Source organism: Schistocerca cancellata, chromosome 2, assembly GCF_023864275.1.
Source record: "Schistocerca cancellata isolate TAMUIC-IGC-003103 chromosome 2, iqSchCanc2.1, whole genome shotgun sequence".
In the NCBI taxonomy this organism is placed as follows: domain Eukaryota; kingdom Metazoa; phylum Arthropoda; class Insecta; order Orthoptera; family Acrididae; genus Schistocerca; species Schistocerca cancellata.
In genome coordinates this window covers 835,462,239-835,485,018 of record NC_064627.1, presented here as the reverse complement: position 1 = coordinate 835,485,018, position 22,780 = coordinate 835,462,239, and the positions used below count along the sequence as shown (strand labels likewise).

The 22,780-nt window shown below is 38.5% G+C and overlaps 1 protein-coding gene across 1 annotated transcript in view; it reads left to right on the top strand.

Annotated features, from left to right (window-relative positions):
- The window catches only part of LOC126148548 (uncharacterized), a 104,873-nt gene that overhangs the window by 37,668 nt on the left and 44,425 nt on the right, over positions 1-22,780 (top strand). Inside the window, exon 2 of the mRNA XM_049915763.1 lies at positions 14,627-15,970. Within this exon, the coding sequence (XP_049771720.1) occupies positions 14,627-15,970 (1,344 nt within the window). The remainder of the gene's footprint in view (positions 1-14,626; positions 15,971-22,780) is intronic.

Here is a 22,780-nt window from a genome sequence, read left to right as displayed (position 1 = left end):
TCCTTCTAGCTACTGCTCAATCTCTCCCACCAACTGTGTTTGCAAGGTGATGGAACGTATGACTCATGCCTGGCTGATATGGTGGCTGGAGTCTCATAATTTACTAACCACTGCACAGTGTGGTTTTTGAGTTTGCCATTCTGTAGTTGACCATCTCGTCACCACTTTGTCCACCCATGTCATGAATGGTTCTCTGCAGAAATCCCAGACTGTGGCTTGTTTTTTGATTTGGAGAAAGCCTACAGTACCTGTTATAGGACTGGTACCCTCCACACTCTCTACACGTGGGACTTCTGTAGCTGCATGCTCCATTTCCTTAAAATCGAGTTTTCAAGGCACGTACGGGTTCTGCCTTGTCTGACATCTTTATCCAGGAAAACAATGTGCCTCAGAGTTCCATCCTGAGCATTGTCCTCTTTGCTATCACCATTAATCCTGTAATGACCTGTCTCCCGCTGTGCACCTCCGGCTCCCTTTTTATTGATCATTTTTCCATCTATTACAGTTCATCATGGACCTGTCTCAATGAGCAGAGCCTTCAGTGATGTCTCGATTGTCATACTCATGGAACATTGGTAGTGGATTTCTTTCTTCCAATAACAAAACTGTTTGTATGAATTTCTGGTGGTGCAATTGGTTTCTCCCACCATCTTTACATCTTGGGCCTGTTGCTTTTCCAGTCATTGAAACTACGAAATTCCTGGGGTTCCTGCTCAATAGGAAACTCTCTTGGTCTTCCCACATGTCTTACCTGGCAGCCTACTGTACGCAGTCCCTCAGTGTCCTTTGTGTCCTCAATGGTACTTCCTGGGGTGCAGATCGAACCACCCTGCTCCGTTTGTACCTGTCCCTTGTCCATTTGAAAATAGAATATGTGTGCTTTATGCATCTGCATGTCCATTCCTCTTACGCTGTCTCAATACTATCCACCATCACAGCCTCCGTTTGGCTACTGGCGCCTTTTACATTAGCCTGGTTGAAAGTCTGTATGCAGAAGCTGCCGAACTTCTGCTGTCCTACTGCCGTGACTTTCTCTTCAGCAGGTATGCATGCCATTTGTCTGCCATGCATGGCCACCCATCCTGTGCCTCCTTCTTCGATGACTCCTTTTATCGCCAGCACGGGGCGTGTTCCTCTTTCTCTGTTACCTACTGTAGTTCACTTTTGGCTCTTGCTCTGGCAGATTAACTTCACGTTCCCTGCAACTATCATGGCGAATGTGACCCCTCACCATCTTTGCTACATGTGGTGACTCGTGTTCACCTTGGCGTTCATTCACTTCCTGAGAACTCTACACCAGCCTCATTCTATCGCCTTCAGTTTCACGTCCTTCGCACAGAGATTCACGACAGTACCTTTGTGTATACTGATGGCTCTCAGAATGACCGTGGTGTCGGGTGTGCCTTTGTCGTTGGCACTGATATTTTTTGGTATCAGCTTCTGGCACACTGCTCAGTACTTACAGCATAGCCCTTCACCCTGTATTGGGCCACGGAGTACATCCGATGACACATGATTTTCAAATGTGTCATCTGCTCACTCTCTCTCAGTGCCCTTCATAGCCTCTATGTACTGTACACCGTCATTCCCTTAACTTGCCTGGAAATCAGGGAATTTCACTTGGGGAAACTTTTGCCAACCCTGCTATTGTTTGGAGCACCTTGTACAGGAAAGAAAATACTGTTGTTTCATTGAGTGGTTTCTTGTAAATCCATATTAGGATTCTGTCAGTATTTTGTAATTATTTAAAAAATCTGACAGTCTTTTATAAAGAAGGATTTCAAATATTTTGGAAAATATTGATAGTAATGAAACTGGTCTTTAGTTTGTCACCCCTCTACAGCTTCTTTTTTTTATGAAGGGGTTTTACTTTGTCAATTTTTAAGCAGTCTATGAGGATGCCAGCAGAGGACAGATTTATAAGTTAATTGTTCAGGAATTATGGCTGCACATTTTTATAACTAAATCTGGTAAATTTTCCCGCAGAGTGTTTAGATTTATATCTGTTGGCATATGTCCTGTTCTGTTTGTGGCCTCAGGTGTGTGTAATTTTTATAAGTGATATTTTGCTCAACAAGCTTTTCAGCTCTGTGCAGCTACATCTGTGAATTTGGTGATAACTTGGGAATTTTCATTCATCTGTATATAATTACTGTTATTATTTCATGTTTTTTTTTTTTAATATTTCATAAAGCTTTTACTTTATTAGATCGATTTAGTATGAGTCTTTCACTTTCCAGCATTTTGACACTTTTATTACTTTCCTGAACACTATTTAATACTATCTGAATTACCTGTCAAATTAAGGCATTGCATTAACTGTTTTCTAAATGCTATAGAGACATTATTTCTGAGCATATGATCTTTCTTGTATTACAAGTGATTCAGCTGTTTCTCTAAAGCCTTTTTAACTTTCTAGCTTTAAGTGGAAAATACACACATCAAAAAAAGTTTTGCATCATCTCGGTTACAAGAATTCTGGGACCTGTACAGAAAATTGGAATAGAGATCAACATAAACATCATGCCCGCCCTTTTTATTGTTCATGAGAACAACACATTGCATGTTGTACCACCATACAGTGAGACCATCAATGCAAGAGGATGAGCTACTAGGTATTAGAGGTGCAATCTGCCTGTATTCGTCGTGGCATACTATCCACAAGTTCATCAAGGCACTGTTGGTACAGATTGCCCCACTCTTCAGTGGCGATTCAACATATATCCCTCAGAATGGTTGGTAGGTCAGGTCATCCATTAACAGCCCTATTCAATCTATCCCATGCATGTTAGATAGGGTTCATGTCTGGAGAACATGATGGCCACTCTAGTCAAGTGATGTAGTTATCCTGGGCTAACACCATATTGAATTCCAGCATTACCAATGAAGGATGCCATGAGCTTGTAAGTCATTTTCAGCCAGGTGTGCTGATACTTTTGATCACACCAGCCTTTAGATGTTCATCAGTCAAATAAAAAGAAAATGTAAGTAAAATGACCTTAATTTTATTTCTCAGCACATTACTGTACTTCGTGATTTGCTAAAGTTAATTTTGAATTACCACAAATGACTATAGTTTGCTAGTTATTTGCATTTTGCAGTAATGTATTTTATAGGCTTTGAAGGAGGTTTTTTTATGTCTCCATTAGGAGAGCTGCATAAGTATACAACAGTTTTTTGAATGTCAGTATTTCACATTATTTTTCTCTGTTTAATAACTTGAGCTTTTTAATAGCTTGGAAACTGCTCCATTTTTTTTAATGAAGATGGAGTTTTCACCAGACAGAAATTGCTCTCTGCAAGTTTAGTCTTCCAATTCATAATTTTTTATTTACTTATTTTGGTCCCAAAAATCTTATGTTGTACAGTGTGCAAAAGATATAAGTCATGCACACAGAAATACAAAAATATCGCATAGAAATACAATAATGTACAGTAATAAGCTTTTATAATAAAATTATGTAGTAGCACAGCTCATCAAACATGATGTAACTTACATGTCAGACTTATATGCTGTAGTATTCAAAGTAATACAAATTGTAATACCAACAATAAGTATGATAAAGCTTCAAGTAGAGTTAACATTGACCAGCCTTTAGATATTCATCAGACAAATAAAGAGTATGTAAGCAAAATTACCTTAATTTTATTCCTGAGCACATTACTGTTTTCATGAAATGATAAGCATAATTTATCGTAGAGCACATTGTCCATATTTCTTACCCCAGCTAGGTTCTGTATCAGTCTTGGGCTCATAAAATGTATGTTTGCACTGGAACCCAATTGTGAGCAGACTTATTGGTGCTGAACAAATGCAGGTTCTTACTAAGAAGTCAAAATCTCTAATACAGAAATACAGTGAACAGTTAATATTTTTAAATCACTGAATATTGGATTAGTGGACATTCGAGGAGACATTTGTTGCATTACATTTCTGAGCATCCTCTGGATCACAAAGATGTGACTATGTACTGATCCCTAGAATGGGATGCCATAAGAGATAATTGAATATTGTGAGGGTTCAGTTAATTTGCAAATTACCTCATAGCTGGTCTTCAACCCTGAGAATTCTGTGAACCCCTGACCTGTTGAGTATTATTGTTCTATCTGTAGAAAAATTCAACTTCTACCATAACCAGGATTCATCATCTCTTGTTTAGGGAAAGCTTTTATTATATCTTTAATTACAAAATCTGATCTGAGGTTAATCAACTAGGTACAGCTCATTTTTAACAAACTCCAAACTTCTGAAGAAAAAACCAGGTATTAATACATCAGTAGTTACATCATTATTATAATTTTAGAAAACTAAGATCGGTGTGTACCCTTTATTTTTACTGCTGAATAACATTGACTAATTTTTTCTTATGTAAGTCCCTTATCTGTGCGTTACGTAATGAAGGTCACTCAATCCCTATATTTGTGGAGAAGATCCTTTGCCACCTCTGATTATGCTGCACGTCTTAATGCCAAGTACAAATTTAACGTTCTTGGGACAACAAGGAGCTCTTGCAAAATACCTCAGACAATTATAATAAAACATACTAAACAATGCTTGCTCCTTAATAAATCCTCATACATTATAATTAAAATTTTTAAGTTTTGGCTAAACAAACGGATCCTCTGCTAGTAAAGCTTGTTCATTTATATTCAGAATTGGTACAAGTTTCACCCTCAATCAATGAAATGATTTATCTCCATAAACTTTGGCTTCAAAACTTCTAGGAAGTCTCATATTCCCACACCTCCCTCCCCCTTTATTAATGAACAAGTGTTTAACTATTAAACAGGCTCCACCTATAATATCTTAATGTGAAAATAACATTATTTATCTAGATTGTTGTTGTTGTTGTGGTCTTCAGTCCTAAGACTGGTTTGATGCAGCTCTCCATGCCAATCTATCCTGTGCAAGCTCCTTCATCTCCCAGTACCTACTGCAACCTACATCCTTCTGAATCTGCTTAGTGTATTCATCTCTTGGTCTCCCTCTACGATTTTTATCCTCCACGCTGCCCTCCAATGCTAAATTTGTGATTCCTTGATGCCTCAGGACATGTCCTACCAACCGATCCCTTCTTGTAGTCAAGTTGTGCCACAAACTACTCTTCTCCCCAATCCTATTCAATACCTTCTCATTAGTTACGTGATCTACCCACCTAATCTTCAACATTCTTCTGTAGCACCACATTTCGAAAGCTTCTATTCTCCTCTTGTCCAAACTATTTATCGTCCATGTTTCACTTCCATACGTGGTTACACTCCATACAAATACTTTCAGAAACGACTTCCTGACACTTAAATCTATACTCGATGTTAACAAATTTCTCTTCTTCAGAAACGCTTTCCTTGCCATTGCCAGTCTACATTTTATATCCTCTCTACTTCGACCATCATCAGTTATTTTGCTCTCCAAATAGCAAAACTCCTTTACTACTTTAAGTGTCTCATTTCCTAATCTAATTCCCTCAGCACACCCAACTTAATTCGACTACATTCCATTATCCTTGTTTTGCTTTTGTTGATGTTCATCTTATATCCTCCTTTCAAGACACTGTCCATTCCGATCAACTGCTCTTCCAAGTCCTTTGCTGTCTCTGACAGAATTACAATGTCATCGGCGAACCTCAAAGTTTTTATTTCTTCTCCCTGGATTTTAATACCTACTCCAAATTTTTCTTTTGTTTCCTTTACTGCTTGCTCAATATACAGATTGAATAACATTGGGGAGAGGCTACAACCCTGCCTCACTCCCTTTCCAACCGCTGCTTCCCTTTCATGCCCCACAACTCTTATAACTGCGAATAACATCGGGGAGAGGCTACAACCCTGCCTCACTCCCTTCCCAACCACTGCTTCCCTTTTATGCCCCTCAACTCTTATAACTGCCATCTGCTTTCTGTACAAATTGTAAATAGCCTTTCGCTCCCTGTATTTTAGCCCTGACACCCTTCGAATTTGAAAGAGAGTATTCCAGTCAACATTGTCAAAAGCTTTCTCTAAGTCTACAAATGCTAGAAATGTAGGTTTGCCTTTCCTTAATCTTTCTTCTAAGAGAAGTCGTAAGGTCAGTATTGCCTCACATGTTCCAACATTTCTACGGAATCCAAACTGATCTTCACCGTGGTCTGCTTCTACCAGTTTTTCCATTCGTCTGTAAATAATTCGCGTTAGTATTTTGCAGCTGTGACTAATTAAACTGATAATTCGGTAATTTTCACACCTGTCAACACCTGCTTTCTTTGGGATTATGCTGTATAAATTTTGCTGCTGCCATTGTGCTTTTCTTTTTTTATTTCTAGACTGATCAAAAGTCTGTAGGAAGCATATACAAAATCATGTGTAACCACAAGCAGTTTTACTATTTTCTAGCACTGCCAAATGAACTAGGTAAAACATCAGTGCAGCGGTTAGAAACATATAGTTCTTTTTGTCCTGTTTACTTATTAGTTACCAGGATCATTACTATCTACATTTATACTCCACACCACTATCCACAGCTTTAGTATTTTTCATGCAAGGATAACAGGTTTAAAGATCTTCAATACCATGGACAGCCTCTCTCCCAAGTGTTGCTGTCTCCATGTACACTCCAACTTACATCCAATCATTACTTTTTAGATACGCCAGTCCTTTTGAACCAACCTTTAAGGTATAATCAGTTAGTTCACTCCCCAACACAAAATAATATTTGAAAGGTGCCTATGAACACCCAAATTAGCATGTTTAATAGTCTAAGCATACACCACATGCCACCCCTTTCCTAGGGCTTCCTTTCGAAACATCCTCCTTCTTCACGGCCACACAGTGGTGATGGTACTACAGATTATCTCTTCCCTATGGCTGTCTTTCCTCTCATACTTCCATACTGTACAACATGAGAAGATTTATGATCTCACAAAATCTTTTGACTTGTGTAAATGGTAACTACATCCTACCATAATTAATAAATTTCTGAAGTTTTGCAACATACTAATTATACTAGAAAATTTTTGATCTTATTTGGAGTATTATTAATATTGCTCTTCTCTTATTTGCCAATGAATAGTGTCAAAACCTTGAACACTGTGCATACCTTTGTCCTTTCCTGAGTCTGGGTCAGTTAACACTTTGAAGGATGGGCATCTCTGTAAAACCTACCACATATGTAGACGCTTTGAAAGGATGCTGGTCACTGTGGCTAGCCACATTATTTTTCTCAGTTTACCATTCAGGGTTGCTAGTTCTCTAAACTAACCAACTAATTGTCTACTAAAGTTTCACTAGATGGCAAGAAAATCACAGTAGAGTCCTTCTGCCACATATTTATGACACAAGCTGATATTTCATACATTGTTACTATTGTTCGTGGAAGTGTTATGCATTTCTCTCTGTAGCTCCTCTTTATATGGCTATTTTTGGTAAACAATTGTTCATATTTATGTATTGACCTTCCATACATCTACAAGCATTATTACTTTTTTTCCACATAGAATTTTCTATACTTCGCAGGTGGATTTCTGTGTGTTTAGTGGCGCTAACCAACTCTATTCTTCTCCATCCAGTATATGTTCTTCTCCGTCCAGAATGTCTCACCCAAAAAGAATAACAAAAGAAGAATGTTACCAAATATTATTTGATGTAACTCCTTCTAGTGACACCAGTGTTGACAATGATGAAGGTGATGACAGTGACCCAACATTCGCTGCAGATTGTGCAACTTCTAGTTTTGTTTACGGTTGCGTGTCGAGCAGTAGTGATTCTGAGTATAATAGTGAAAGTGGTGAGACAAATGAAAAACAACGCGGTGCCGCATGCTGTTCCATCAGTGGTCACGATAAGCAGGGGCCAAGAAACAAGTGTTAAGATATGTTTGGTTACAGAGTAACTTGCACCTCAGTGATAATTCTATGGCTCCTGGCAGAAACAGTCAGAATATACAAACAATGTCTGTTTAGAGATCATTTGAACAGGAAATTCCAAGATTGCTATACATCACATCAGAATCTCACTGTTGATGAATAAATGGTTAAATTCAAAGGCAGGTCATCTGTCAAACTTTACATGAGTGAGAAACCTATAAAGAGATGGTACAAAGTGTGGATGTAATGTGATGAATTATTATACAATTTGAAGTTTGATATTTATTCAGGAACAGTTTCACTGTCTCCAGTAGTAGGAATAGGATCAAAAATGGTTCTAAATTTAACCAGTGACTTTCATGGAAAGAAACATATTATTTTTATGGACAATTATTTTACATCATATCATCTGTTCAAGAACCTAAAGTTCAATGGTCTGCGTACTTATGGAACAATAAATCCCAGAGGGAAAAAAATACCGAAACTCAGGGAAGGAAAGAAACTTGAGAGAGGGGAATTCAATTACAGAATTAGCAATGATGTAGTAGTTCTATATAGATGAAAAGATAACAGGGTAGTCAACATGATTTCTATGTGTACACACCATCAGGTGTGTCCACAGTAAGTCACAGGATGAAAGATGGAATAATAACGAATATTACATGTTGCCTTGTGTTGAAAGATTTCAATTCCAGTGCGAACTATGTAGATAATTTTGATCAACTCATGTCAGACTAAGCTACGGGCAGAAAAAGTAGGAAATGGTGGCTGAGATTGTAGTTTCACTTTGTAGACTGTTGTGTAGCAAATGCATTCATTACACTCAAGGAGACTCAAATGGAGCAGTTCTCCAATAGAAGATGTGTAGTTTGCAGTTAAGAAAAATGGCGGTCCGAACTGTGTGGATGTCTTCAGTGTGCAAAGTACGTTTGTGCCTGAGAGCAGGCAAAAACTGTTTCAGAAGATACAACAACAATTAAAAGAAAGTTATATCAAAGTTTTTAAACCAGCAACAGTCAAACTTGTGTACTGTAATGAAGTGGTGGTTAGCTGCAGTGACCACATTTAATACTAATATATTGTTGTTGTTAAGGTGAATTTTTACAAACCTACTGTAGAAAACATGTCACAATAATAAAATTAAAGTGTTACAAGTAGATCAAATTTGAGATATGTAAAGTATTGTTCATACCCCTCTAGAGTAAATTTTTGTGGCATTTACATGACCCTCAAAGAGTTAACATGGCTGCTTTTAGGTGCGGCATCTTGGTTATTAAGAATGGCCCCTCATATAAAGGGGGAAGTTAACTTTTTTCTTTTCACTCTTTTTATGAGTCTTGACTAAATCTAAATCCCTACCTTATAATGTAAATGTATGGATAAAAAAATCTACTCAGCAAGCAGCTGCAGGGGGAACATACAAAAAGGGTTTAACGTTTACATACTTTTGGAGCCAGTGGCTTCTTCTACAGGTAGAAGAGTTGAAGGGGAAGGAAGAGAGGTGAAGGAAAAGGACTTCCTTCTCATCCTGTAAGGTAACTCTCCCCCGACAGGGGGCTCTAGGTGGCTTTGCTGAACTCTACCCATTTCCCTAAACCTCTCCAGTCCTTTTCCTTCATCCCTCTTCCTTCCCCTTCAACTCTTCTGCCAGAAGAAGCAGCCATGGGCTCCACAAGCTTGTAAAAGTTAAACCCTTTTGTGTGTGTGTGTGTGTGTGTGTGTGTGTGTGTGTGTTTTCCCCTGTCACAGCATGGTGAATAGATTTTTTGTCTATCCATTTACATTATATATCTGAAAACAAAGATTCTGTAACTTACCAAACGAAAGCGTTGGTATGTTGATAGAGACAATAACAAACACAAACACACACACAAATTTCAAGCTTTCGCAACCCACGGTTGCTTCATCAGGAAAGAGGGAAGGAGAGGGAAAGACGAAAGGATGTGGGTTTTAAGGGAGAGGGTAAGGAGTCATTCCAATCATGGGAGCGGAAAGACTTACCTTGGAGGGAAGAAGGGACAGGTATACACTCACACACGCACACACACATATCCATCCGCACAAAAAACAGACACAAGCAGACATATCACGTGGAATGTTTCCCTCTATTATATTCATTTACATTATATTATCAATAACTGGTTATTTTCATTGTTATAAATCCCTACCTTGTACTGTAGGGGTGTACATTTCTCCTTTCTCTATTTCTGTCTCTCACTCTTTCTCATTAGCAAATTATTCACATCACTGCTCAGCATCTGTGCACCAAATCACCCTGCAGCCATTCAAGCCACTTCTATTCACTCTCCTACTATTTCCATTGAGGATCCTTTGTAATTGACAGTAGCAGCTCATTTAATACTTTTTTGAATTCTATCACCACGTCTCTCTTTCAAATTCTAAAGGTGGCAGGGGTAAAATACAGGGAGCGAAAGGCTATTTACAATTTGTACAGAAACCAGATGGCAGTTATAAGAGTCGAGGGACATGAAAGAGAAGCAGTGGCTGGGAAGGGAGTAAGACAGGGTTGTAGCCTCCCCCATATGTTGTTCAATCTGTATATTGAGCAAGCAGTAAAGGAAACAAAAGAAAAATTCGGAGTAGGTATTAAAATCCATGGAGAAGAAATAAAAACTTTGAGGTTCGCTGATGACATTGTAACTCTGTCAGAGACAGCAAAGGACTTGGAAGAGCAGTTGAATGGAATGGACAGTGTCTTGAAAGGAGGATATAAGATGAACATCAACAAAAGCAAAACGAGAATAATGGAATGTAGTCGAATTAAGTTGGGTGATGCTGAGGGAATTAGATTAGGAAATGAGACACTTAAAGTAGTAAAGGAGTTTTGCTATTTGGCTAGCAAAATAACTGATGATGGTCAAAGTAGAGAGGATATAAAATGTAGACTGGCAATGGCAAGGAAAGCATTTCTGAAGAAGAGAAATTTGTTAACATCGAGTATAGATTTAAGTGTCAGGAAGTCTTTTCTGAAAGTATTTGTATGGAGTGTAGCCATGTATGGAAGTGAAATGTGGACGATAAATAGTTTGGACAAGAAGAGAATAGAAGCTTTCGAAATGTGGTGCTACAGAAGAATGCTGAAGATTAGATGGGTAGATCACATAACTAATGAGGAAGTATTGAATAGGATTGGGGAGAAGAGAAATTTGTGGCACAACTTGACCAGAAGAAGGGATCGGCTGGTAGGACATGTTCTGAGGCATCAAGGGATCACCAATTTAGTATTGGAGGGCAGCGTGGAGGGTAAAAGTCGTAGAGGGAGGCCAAGAGATGAATACACTAAGCAGATTCAGAAGGATGTAGGTTGCAGTAGGTACTGGGACATGAAGAAGCTTGCACAGGATAGAGTAGCATGGAGAGCTGTATCAAACCAGTCTCAGGACTGAAGACCACAACAACAACAACAACACCAACACCACGTCTGTCCATTTCAAATGTCTATCTGTGCAATTAGTCCAACAAAAAGGCATAGTTAAAGCCTTTCCATAAATCAAGAGTTGGTGAGTCCTGATTTTAGCAGAAGTCGAGTTCTTCTACAGACATAAGAAGAATTATCAACAAATCTGGGGTTCACAGACTTCTCGAAGATACAGACCACGAAGAGATAATTTACGAATTAATTGGACCCTCGCAGCGTACTTATGAAATAAATTGTATTGGTGTTGCAATATCACAAGACTGACCAATGATTAGGAAAGCCTGGGATAAACTGCTCAATCTTTTGAGCAGCTTTTTTCTGAGAATATTCCGTTATTAGTAACTGTCTACCCAAGATACAAGAAATTTTATTTCTTTGACTTGATCTGTTGCTTCTATGACTTACCAATGTGGTCCATATCGGTAGGGTGATTCTTGAAGACATTAAATAGCATGTGTTGTGCAGTTTGTCTGATTTTTAATAGTAGTCTGTTATTGTACAACCATAAAATTAGTGTTTCTGTATGTAGTTAATTCAGTCATCATTATTTGAATACACTGATTTTGCATCAATTTCCTAGTGTATGCCTGTCCTTCCTGAACCAGTATTCATTTAGACACATGGTAGAAGGATTTATTATTTCATGTAAAAGCATTATGTCTAATTTATAAATTTACTACAGAGAGAAAGGACATTCTAATGGAACAACATCATTTTTTGAGGATCACTTAGATGAGCACATGCCAGTACTTTGCTTTGGGTCTTGCAAACTTTTTCCTGATGTTATGTCTTGGCTTAGGGCTACCGTTGTTTTTATAAGATCAGTATTATCAGATACTTTCAAATACTTGAGTTTTTACTGTAAGTAACACATACAGCTTATATGTTTTGTCTTTTTCATCTAACACATCTGATTTTTCACCCCCATTAGCTTGTATTAGTTTTACTTGTTTCTGATGATTTCGCAAACCTCAGTAACCATCTAACTTGCAGAATGCTACAGACCCTAGTCTCTTTAGATGCAAACCATCCATTCTTAGGCAGTTTTCACTTAGAAATTTGTTTGGTTCTTTGAATACTGCTTCGTGTCTATCACATTGTTATTTGACTGGACAATTTATATTGCAGACTCATTTATCACTCTCTGACCTCCCTTTTATAAAGCCGCTGTTTATGAACCTAGATCCCATGTTACCACTTCTGGTTGAATGAATCAGGCTTTTGTGGCATTTATAATTTATTCATTGCTGGTTTTTATTGAATTTGTGTGTGAATAAAGGTTCATCTGTATTTGTGTATGAGTTCAGACTCAGCCCCTGCAGTAGCTTATTTTGTATTTTCAGTGTTTTCAAAATATTTGTTGAATTACTGCACTTTAATTCTAGGTCACATATCAGTTTTGAAGTTTGGGACAGTTACATCTTCCAACAGCAAATCGTCTATTCATAGAAATTTGTTTTCATTGCCTTACATAGTTGCAGAAGTATCTTTCCTGTAACTTTATCTCACCAGCTTCCATTTATATTCATTCGCATATTTTTGGCTTTTTAAGTTTTGCACAACATCAGAAATGCTGGACATGTTTTTTTTCCTTCTTCTTTTTGTGGATATGCATTTTCAAAGCCTTTTTTCTCTTATTAATCTTCCTTTTTACTATTTTAGAGTATTTAATTTTTTGAAGCCTCAATGTCATTCTGAAGTCATAATAACTTCGTTTTTGGATGCTTTTGTATGGTAACATGTTGCAAGTTTGGGGCATTTCACCACATAAAATAATCACTTATAAGTTTTATATGTATTTATGTACACTTTTCATGTAGCCAGTAATTGTACTTGAAACATAAGATGCGTTTCATGACTTGCGTATTACAGTCTCTGCTTTTGCCTTTTTAAAGAGAGTGAAATTCCACTGTATTATTCTATCTGTATCATCTGAAGAAAGAAGCTCAGTTTGCCTAATTAGATTTTGTTGTTTTTTTTTTTTTTTTTTTCCAACTTTTATTTGGTCTGCCATCATTTCTTGCTTTCTGCTGAAGATCTGATATTACAACTGATTTATTTCATGTCACTGGAGAGCTCTTTTGTATTTCGAGAGATAGTAGGACCTACACAATTTTGTCAAGTTTGTTTTACCAATAGTGACAGCTGAAAATAACGACTACAAAAACAGATGTGCATTTTACTGTTCAGTTGTGAACAGGTGGCGATAAGTAGTGGACACATGATCATAGTAATTTTTCAACATTTTTGTGTCACAAATTGCAATCTATCCACATTTCAAGTGTTCAAAACATTCTCCTGAATGTATTTTTCATTCTCCTGAATGTTTTGAAAAGTGTGTGCATGGTTTGTCCAACACACCTTGAGTCTCGACTGAAAACATCAGCATGGAGATGCCTGTTGCGGTTTGACTGAAATGCAATGTAGACAATTCCTTTTTGGAAAAAATCATCGCAGTTTATGAGACTTTGTGTTATCAGTACAAACCTTCCACAAAATGACTAAGTGCAAAATTGCACATGGAGGGTCAACATTTTAATGGCATTACTGACAGCCAAGCCAATGACCCAAGTTGAACAACATTCCAAAGAAGTACTTTTCAGACAGTTTTACATGGTTCAGTGAGTGTTCTGTGCGTTCTACTCAGGTTGAGAGGCACTGAGTAGAACAGTCTTGCAACTTTTTGGACTGAAGGAGGATAAGGAGGATAATTGCATGAATGTTAGTGACATCAAAACAATGTATCCAAAGTTTAAAGTAATTGTTCTTTTCTAAATTCCTTATGTGATTTTTGTGTGTGTGTGTGTTTGTGGGGACGAGGGGATTTTGGTAGAGGACCAAATTTCAGTTAAATGTGGAAGGCAATTTAAGCCCTGGAGAATAATGTGGTACAGCAGTTTCAGTCCATAGTCGTATTGTGTAAAGAAAAGGTTACTTCTTTATGTGGTTTATTGTTGGATGTGCTTGGAATGGAGATTTCTTTGTGGACTAGGTTTTAGAGTGACACTTGTCTGTGAATGCCTGGGCGAGACCTTCAACTCGTACAAGAGACTGCTCATTACTGCAGATATGCTATACATGTATGAAGTGACATTTTAGTATGCAAGAGGAGGTAGTGAATTAGATCTAGATATTCTTTTAAGAGACTTGTGTGTTATGTTTTTATAAACCTGGTAGTTGGAATTATGTCAAAACAGATCCTGCATCTATCAAGATGCGAATAAAGTAGCTCCTCCATCTCATTTCATTAGAGGCCAACTAAGGACTATTTTTAAGCCATCAACTTAACATTACACTTTCTCCTATTCTTCTTCATCTTAGTTATGTATGTTATCTAATTCTGTTACAGGTGAGGAAAGTGCCGTTTGGAAATCCACTGTCCAAATGTTTTTACTGGGAAGCGTCTGAAGCAAAGAGAGGCCTTTCATTTGCTGAAGAACTTATGCAGCTAAAAGAGTTTTCTTATAAAGGGTTCCTCCGAAAATCTATTTATAAAGCATCTAAAACAACAAGCAAAGTAAGGAAACATAGTCAGAGTCATAGTGCTTCAAGTCATCTGCCCCAGGATGTGGATGAAAAAACAGTAAATGCATATGATTCAAAAAATACTCCTAAAATCAAAGACAAAAACTGTGATTCTACAGGTATTGTCCCATCTAAGTCATTAAATGCAATAGAAAAGGCTACTGATAGTGAAAAGAATACAGAAAATAAAGAACATTCTGAGCCCAAGAATGAATGTTCAGCAAAGGAAGAATCTAGTTCAGAAGTAACTGGTTTTGTTGAAAGTGTCTGTTGTTGGTATGCTATGATTTCCTTTGAATTATCTGGTAAAACTGAAAAAGCTCTTTGCTATAAGAATGCATTAATCACTAATAGCAGTTTACCTCTTGCACAATTGCTGACTGTTGGAAAATGTGTCAAGCTAAATATTCAGTTATTAAATGCTCCATTTCAAGGAGCCTGTTACCGGGCTGCAAATGTTGAATTGATCGAAGAAGAGTCTGTTATGAGTAAAACAGACTTGAAAATTAACACCACAGTTACCAAGAGAGTAACCTTTGCTGAAGAAGAAAATATGTCAGTGCGAACAAGTGAAACACAAATACTTGGTCGGACCTCCGGAACAAGAAACACGCTAGAGAACAAAGGGCAAATCGCCAAAGTGAAACCGATGATACATCAACAGTCATCATCAGTTTCATTGAGTCAGTCATTTACTTACCACAACAGAGCATATGCCCAGCCAAGAGAGTACACTCTAATGACAAATAGAGGGGGCCGTCAGTATCTTACAACTACAATTAAAAGCCATGCTGCCAAAATTAAGAGCTACATATCAGAAAATGAAGCTGTGATGGAGACTAACATGTTTGGTGTGTTACTGGATGTCAGGTTCACAAGAAACTTGTTTGAACTTCCCAGTTACAGCAGATCATTAAGTCTGCAAGATTTTCTACGCATAGGACAAGACGTATATTTTGATGCCTGTGTAACACGACCCTTGGAGTCGGATTCTCCCAGCCTTTTCACAGTTGTTGTTAAAGGAGTGTGGCAGGGTAGAAGACAACGAAGATTTAATTCCAGGCGGCTCATACCGCTGCCTGTTAACAGTCCCCGACAATTGCGTGAAGGCCCAGTTTACAGAACAACTGTTGTTGAAATGCGACCGCCATTCGCATTTGTTGTTGAGGTATACCAGCAGATAAAACCATTTAATCTCTTGAGATTAATAGCCTATAAGCTATTTCAAATACTTTTGCTCTGTAATATTGTGAAGGTAATGCATAAAAATGTATGATGTAGAAATAGAATTTTGGATTGGGGACTGAGAAAATTTCTGTTGTTCCTCTGAAAATATAAGTGCTTGGTTGCATATTCTGCTTTTCACCTATAGATTGACTGCAGACCTTATATAGACTAGCCTTTTGAACCTTAATGCTTGCTTTGTGTAAGATAATATGAACAATCTGGCAGCAGCTACCTTAAATGCGAGTTGCACAGGACTCTTCTATGACCTCAGGAGACTCACTACAAAAACTCTGACATACTGTTGCCAAGATCAGGACCTTGCATTAGTCATACTAAGTTTTAGTAGCACTTAAGAATATAACACCATTCTCATATAAACAGTAATTTTCCGGTAATTCATTAACAGTTGAAAGACTTCAGTATAATTAAACTGAACAACCTGTTATTAAGCCTGATGGTTCCTGCATTGTTCATCAAAGCCAGATTTCTGTTTGGGTATAATAACTACATAATCTTAGAACAAACATCATTGGAAGCAGTGTAATTACATTTCATTTGTTTGTGCTGAGTTTTACATATGTTACTACTATTACAGAAAAGTCATCTTATAAACAATGACTGGGAAGACACATCACTACTGAACTTCAAGATGAATAACAAATTATGGATAGGCTGTTGTTGTTGTGGTCTTCAGTCCCAAGAATAGTTTGATGCAGCTTTCCATGTTATTCTATCCCGTGCAAGCCTCGCCATCTCTGAATAACTACTGCAAGCTACATCCTTCTGAATCTGCTTACTATGTTCATCTGTTGGTCTCCCTATACAATTTTTACCCCCTCTCCACACTTCCCTCAAATACTGAATAGTTGATCACTCAATGTCTGGCAACATGTCGTATCAGCCGATCTCTTTTAGTCACATTGTGCCACAAATTTCTTTTCTTCGCAATTATGTTCAGCACCTCCTCATTAATTATAAGATCCATTCATCTAATATTCAGCATTTTTCTATAGAACCACATTTCAAAAGCTTCTCTTCTGTTCTTTTCAGAACTGTTTATCATTTTTATTTCACTTGCATATGGCACTACACTCCAAATACTTCCAGAAAAGACTAAGAACACTTAAACCTATATTTGATGTTACAAATTTCTTTTCTCTAGAAACACTTTTCTTGCCATTCTCGGTCTACATTTTATATTCTCTCTACTTTGGCTATCATCAGTTACTTTACTGCCCAAATTGCAAAACACACTACTACTTTTAGTGTAGTATTTCCTAATCTAATTTCTTCAGCATCACTTGACTAAAATTTACTACATTCCATTACCCTTGTCTTGCATTTGTTGATGTTCATTTTCTACCCTGGTTTCTAGATACTGTCCTTCCCATTTATCTGCTCTTCCAGGTCCTTTACTGTCTCTGAGAGAATTACAATGTCATCAGCAAACCTCAATCTTTTTAATTCTTCTTCCTCAACTTTAATTTTTTTGCAGAAATTTTCTGTAGTTTTCTTTACTGCTTGCTTAGTGTACAGATTAAATAACATAGGGCATAAGTTACACTCTGTCTCACTTCCTTCCCTTTCATGCCCCATGACTCTTGTAACTGCCTCCTGGTCTCTGTACAGCTTGTAAAATAGCCTTTCATCCCTCTGTATTTTACCTCTGCTACCTTCAGAATTTCAAAGAGTGCACTCCAGTTGGCACTGTCAGAAGCTTTATCCAAATCCACAGAAGCTGTAAATGTAGTTTGCCTTTTCTCAATATGTCTTCTTGGACATTTCACAGGTTCAGTATTGCCCCACATGTTCCTACATTTCTCCAGAACCCAAGTAATCTTCCCTGAGGTTGGCTTCTGTGTTTCTCCATCCTTTTGTAAATAATTTGTGCTAGTATTTTGCACTCATGACTTATTAAACTGATAGTTTGGTAACATTCTCATCTGTCAGCACCTGCTTTTTTGAAATTCTTCTTGAAGTCTGAGGCTATCTAGCCCGTCTTTTTTATTATGCACACCAGGTGGAATTTTTTGTCATAGCTGGCTCTCCCAAGAATACTGGTAATTCTGACAGAATGTCGTTAATTCCAGTGACATTGTTTCAGTTTAAGTCCTTCAGTGCACTGTCAAATTCTTCTCACAGAATATCTCCCATCTCATCTACTTCCCCTACCCTTTCTACAATATTGCCTTCGAGTTCATTTCCCCTGCGTAGTGCCTCTGTATATTCCCTCCATCTTTCAGCTTGGTACTTGTTTCCCATCTGAGCTCTTCATGTTCCTAAAGCTGATTGTATTTTCTCCAAAATAAAATATATAAGCTAATACAGATGACTGCTTACAATTTGGTACTCGCATTCAGAGAAAAACATAGACATGCATAGGGTAATACAAAAATAATTAGAATTCCTCTCTTGTGGGTGGAAGGGCTATAATGATGCATTCTCTTGCTAAGTTTCTCTGCTACATAATATTTCAAATCAACCAACTACCTGTTGTCTGCATGGAAGCATCAGTCAGGTTCATTTGTTTTGTTTCAGAAGGGCTGTTTCACTTGTTTAGCAGTTTTGCAGTTGCATAGTTGAAGACATGACAAAACAACATTCTGATAACCAGTTTTGGTCGAAAACCATTACAGGCAATAAGCCATGCTGTTACAAAAACCAAGCAACAATGAAGGCAATGAAGAGCCCTTAATTCCAATGATGGAGAAAGCAAAACAAAAGGGGACCAACATTAGGTCAAAGTCCCATCCACACACACACACACACACACACACGTGCAACACAGCCCCCTGTCGTGAAGGGGATAGTCTTCTTCTATTAATTATGCCCCAAGGTACCATAGGTAACATTACTAATTTCAGGTATTAAAATAACTGAGTCAAACACTGGAGTCTGCAGCTCTTGGTCTCATGGTCGCGTCTCACTTCCCGAGCATGGGGTCCTGGGTTCGATTCCCAGCATGGCCAGGCATGTTCACCTGCCTCGAGATGACTGGGTGTTTGTGTTGTCCTCATCATTTCATCATCATTCATGAAAGTGGCGAAGATTGGACTGAGCAAAGGTTGTGAATTGGTACGGGCGCTGATAACCTCGCAGTTGAGTGCCCCACAAACCACAGACCACACATTAAACACTGGAAAATCATCCTGAATTATTGTGACCATAGGATGGATTTATCCTATGCAACTGTGCTGTTCATCTCACAGCACTGAGTGTTGGCTAAGTTTTGGCCAAAAAGAAAATAAGTGTGAAACTTCCTTTCAGATTAAAACTGTGTGCCAGACCAAGACTCGAACTAGGGACCTTTGCCTATCGTGGACAAGTGCTCTATCAACTGAGCTACCCAAGCACGACTCATGCCCTGTCCTCACAGCTTTACTTCCGCCAGTACCTCGTCTCCTACCTTCCAAACTTTACAGAAGCCCTCCTGTGAATCTTGCAGGACTAGCACTCCTGAAAGAAAGGATATTGCGGAGACATCATGGCAATGATGTAATTCTCTCCTGTGAGGAAGTGTGCTGGTGAGAGCACTACTTCTGCACTAAGGGACATTGGCCTTGAGTTGAGGGAGGCTTCAGTATACATGAGCACAGTCGGTAGTTGTTACTAAACCATGCTGGAATGGCAAATACTTTTCAGAGACATCTTTTGATTGAACTGATAATTCTCTCCTACCACCATCCCCACCTGGCTAGTGGTACATATTACTAGCAGAGAGTGCCACCCATAGTTCCATTATCTCTTTGTTGAGTGTGTGAAATATTTGGACATTGTTACTTTTGATCGAGTGCGGAATGCTGCATCTGTCAATAGATATTTATAGTGACAACAAAAATCAATCCATTGTTGCACTGTGGATGAGCTCTGAGTGAATGGCTCTAGTCAAAGTACACATGAACAGTACAACTTTAGCATCCAGTGGCCTTGCAAAGTCAATATCAGTGCCTTGGTAGGGCCTGTGAGGTGTTACCTCTTTGGGTGTGTGTGGAACTTCTGTTCCTTGAGCGGTGACACCCATGCTGTTTTGCATAGGAGAATAACCTGATGAATAACCTTCTTTATGGTATGACCTGTGTGTAGTATCCAGAAAGAGGAATGAAGCTCTGAAATCAAAATTCTAACCCCAAGATGATGTATAAGGGGCATTCAAATGAAACCCAGTCACTAGTGTAAAGTAACGGTAACAATTTTATTTACTCAAAAATGTAGTTATACACAGTACACATACTCAAAAATAGTCGCCAAAACTGTTGGCAAATTTATTCCAGTGCAAAACTAGCCGGTCGATTCCATCCTTGAAGAAGGCTAGTAGGCTGCTGTCGGATCCAGTCCTGGACCCAGTCACACACTTCGTTGTCCGTTGCGAATTCATGTCCGTGAATAGCTTTTTCTAGAGGTCCAAATGCATGAAAGTCACAATATTGTTTTCATCGCATTTCTCAAAAGTTCAAGTGTTGATATATGGGTTGTGCCCACACTAATACCCAGTAACCGATGTATCTAGTCCATGGTGATTTTGCAGTTGCCCAAGACTAAGGCATTCACTTCTGCAACCATTTCCAGTGTGATGACACGATGAGCCTGTCTAGGATGAGCACCCCTCAAGGAATTGATTACTCCATTCCACAACACTTGAACGACTAAGACTGTACTCACCGTATACAGCCTTCGACCGTTGATACATTTCATAGCCTCCTACTCCCTCCGCTGCCAAAAATTGAATCACTCCTCTTTGTTCCTGCATTCTCGCCTGCATGTTCGGTAGTGGACGATAAGTTGTGTGACCACGTTCTCTTCGGCATGAAACCACACTGGTGCTATGCAACACCAAATGGTGCGCATGCGTCAGTCTCTTTACCAATAGATGGCGCCACCATACCCGCAGTTGAGTGGTGCCAACTTATGTGTAAGGCAAAGGTAGACGCACTGAACCTCATAAATGGATGTGAATATGTAGGATTGTTTCTGTCCAGCATAAGTGGATGTCATTCTTCAGTGATTGATTTGGCTTAATGCAGATGACCATTTGATGCAACTGGTCCTCATCCAAAAAAGAATTGCAACTTAATTTTTGATCCATTGGGTAAGGGATGGTTTTCCTTCAAAGCCTTGATTTCCAGGGGAAAAAAATCTGTGATCCAATAATGTAAAACTGCTGCCATTTCGTCCACTGTAAATTCGCCGTGCAAATGCACCTTGTCAATAAGTTTCTTTTTCAGATGGAGATTGTAGACAGTGACTTGCAACAGTTTGCAATAGAAACTAAATCTTTGAGTATCCATCAGTGGCTGGGGTGTCTTTGTAAAGAGGATACGTGGATCTGGGTGTGATTCTTTAGTTTTTGGTTAAGAAACAGGTGTGATATACTTGCAATATTTATTTGGCCAGGAACTGGGCTGTTGTGAAAGCTGAGGCAGCCCATGCCACCGCATGTCCATTGTATGTAAGGTTTTATGCATTTTTCGTGTTGACAGTTGATTCATAGGATTGTCTTTACGTAGACAGTATCTACACTGGGATAGTGATGTGTACTTATGAATCTCTGTGTTTCTTTGCTGTACAAAAAGTTTTCTACATATTTGGACTACCCATTAACCAAGCAAGTGTCACCATGGAGCTAGCCCAAAAAGTGGACCACACTTTTGTCTTTCTTGGAAGCTTTATAGTAATAACATAGAAGCCTCATCCCCATTAATGTTGGCAGCAGTACCAGTCATGGTAATGTAACCCTCCTCATAGGTGACAGTCTGCTTACACTATTCATCAGTTTGACATGGAAGTCACTATTTACAATGCACCTGACATACACCACATCATATACTAGCTTAGGAACACCAAATAAAACATGGATGCAGGTTTTTCCATCTTCAGAGGTTCTGATTTATCTTTGTATATAAATGTGTGATAGACTTGGAAGGGCTGACATCCAAGTGCACCAGTGAATGGCAAGATGCTGAAAAGGTGTTCATCCCACCTTGACCAAATAGCCAAGCATATTGAAGTAAAATTTTCACCATCATGGATACTGGGGCCACTGAGCCAGGGGGCCATAAAAACTAGTTACTTGTAGCAAGTTTCTTTTGGTGGTTATTGCCTGTGATATTTTACCAGTACCGTCATACTGATCAACACAACATCTTCCATCTGATTTCCATAATCTGAACAGTTGCTTAGAGCTTGTCACCAGTTTTTAACATAGGCAACTGGAATTGATTCATGAGAGAAATTAGTTGATAGTAAACAGACTACATTTAAGCCCAAAAGGAAGTATTTCATGACTGCCTCAAGATCTTAGGATCCAATAATAGGTGCTTTTTTGGCATTTGAATCAGTAAATAGTTCTTCTTCGGTCACTGATTGCCTCATTTGCTCTGTGGTGATGGTCTCTGGACCAGAAAAACCTCATCTGGTCTCTGTCATCTGGATGGAGAACAAACTGTAAAGAGGCCTTGATAACAACTGTGACAACAGCGAAGTTTTTTATATGAAAATGTACACATACTGCTGTTACTTCAGGAAGAGGGTTAGAGCCCCTGTACAAGGCATCATTAATAGAGGGAAAGCCATTTTCATGAGAAGATGTGTCAAATATAACTTGTTGCTTGATGCTTCCATGTACCTCATCATTGTTTGATGGGGCAAATAAAAAGTAAGTGTCTGCTGAACTTTGGGGAGGAGCCAGTTCAATGTGCAACTGGTTGAAGTATGGAAATTAGAAGGGTGACCCATCACAAGAACTTTACACATT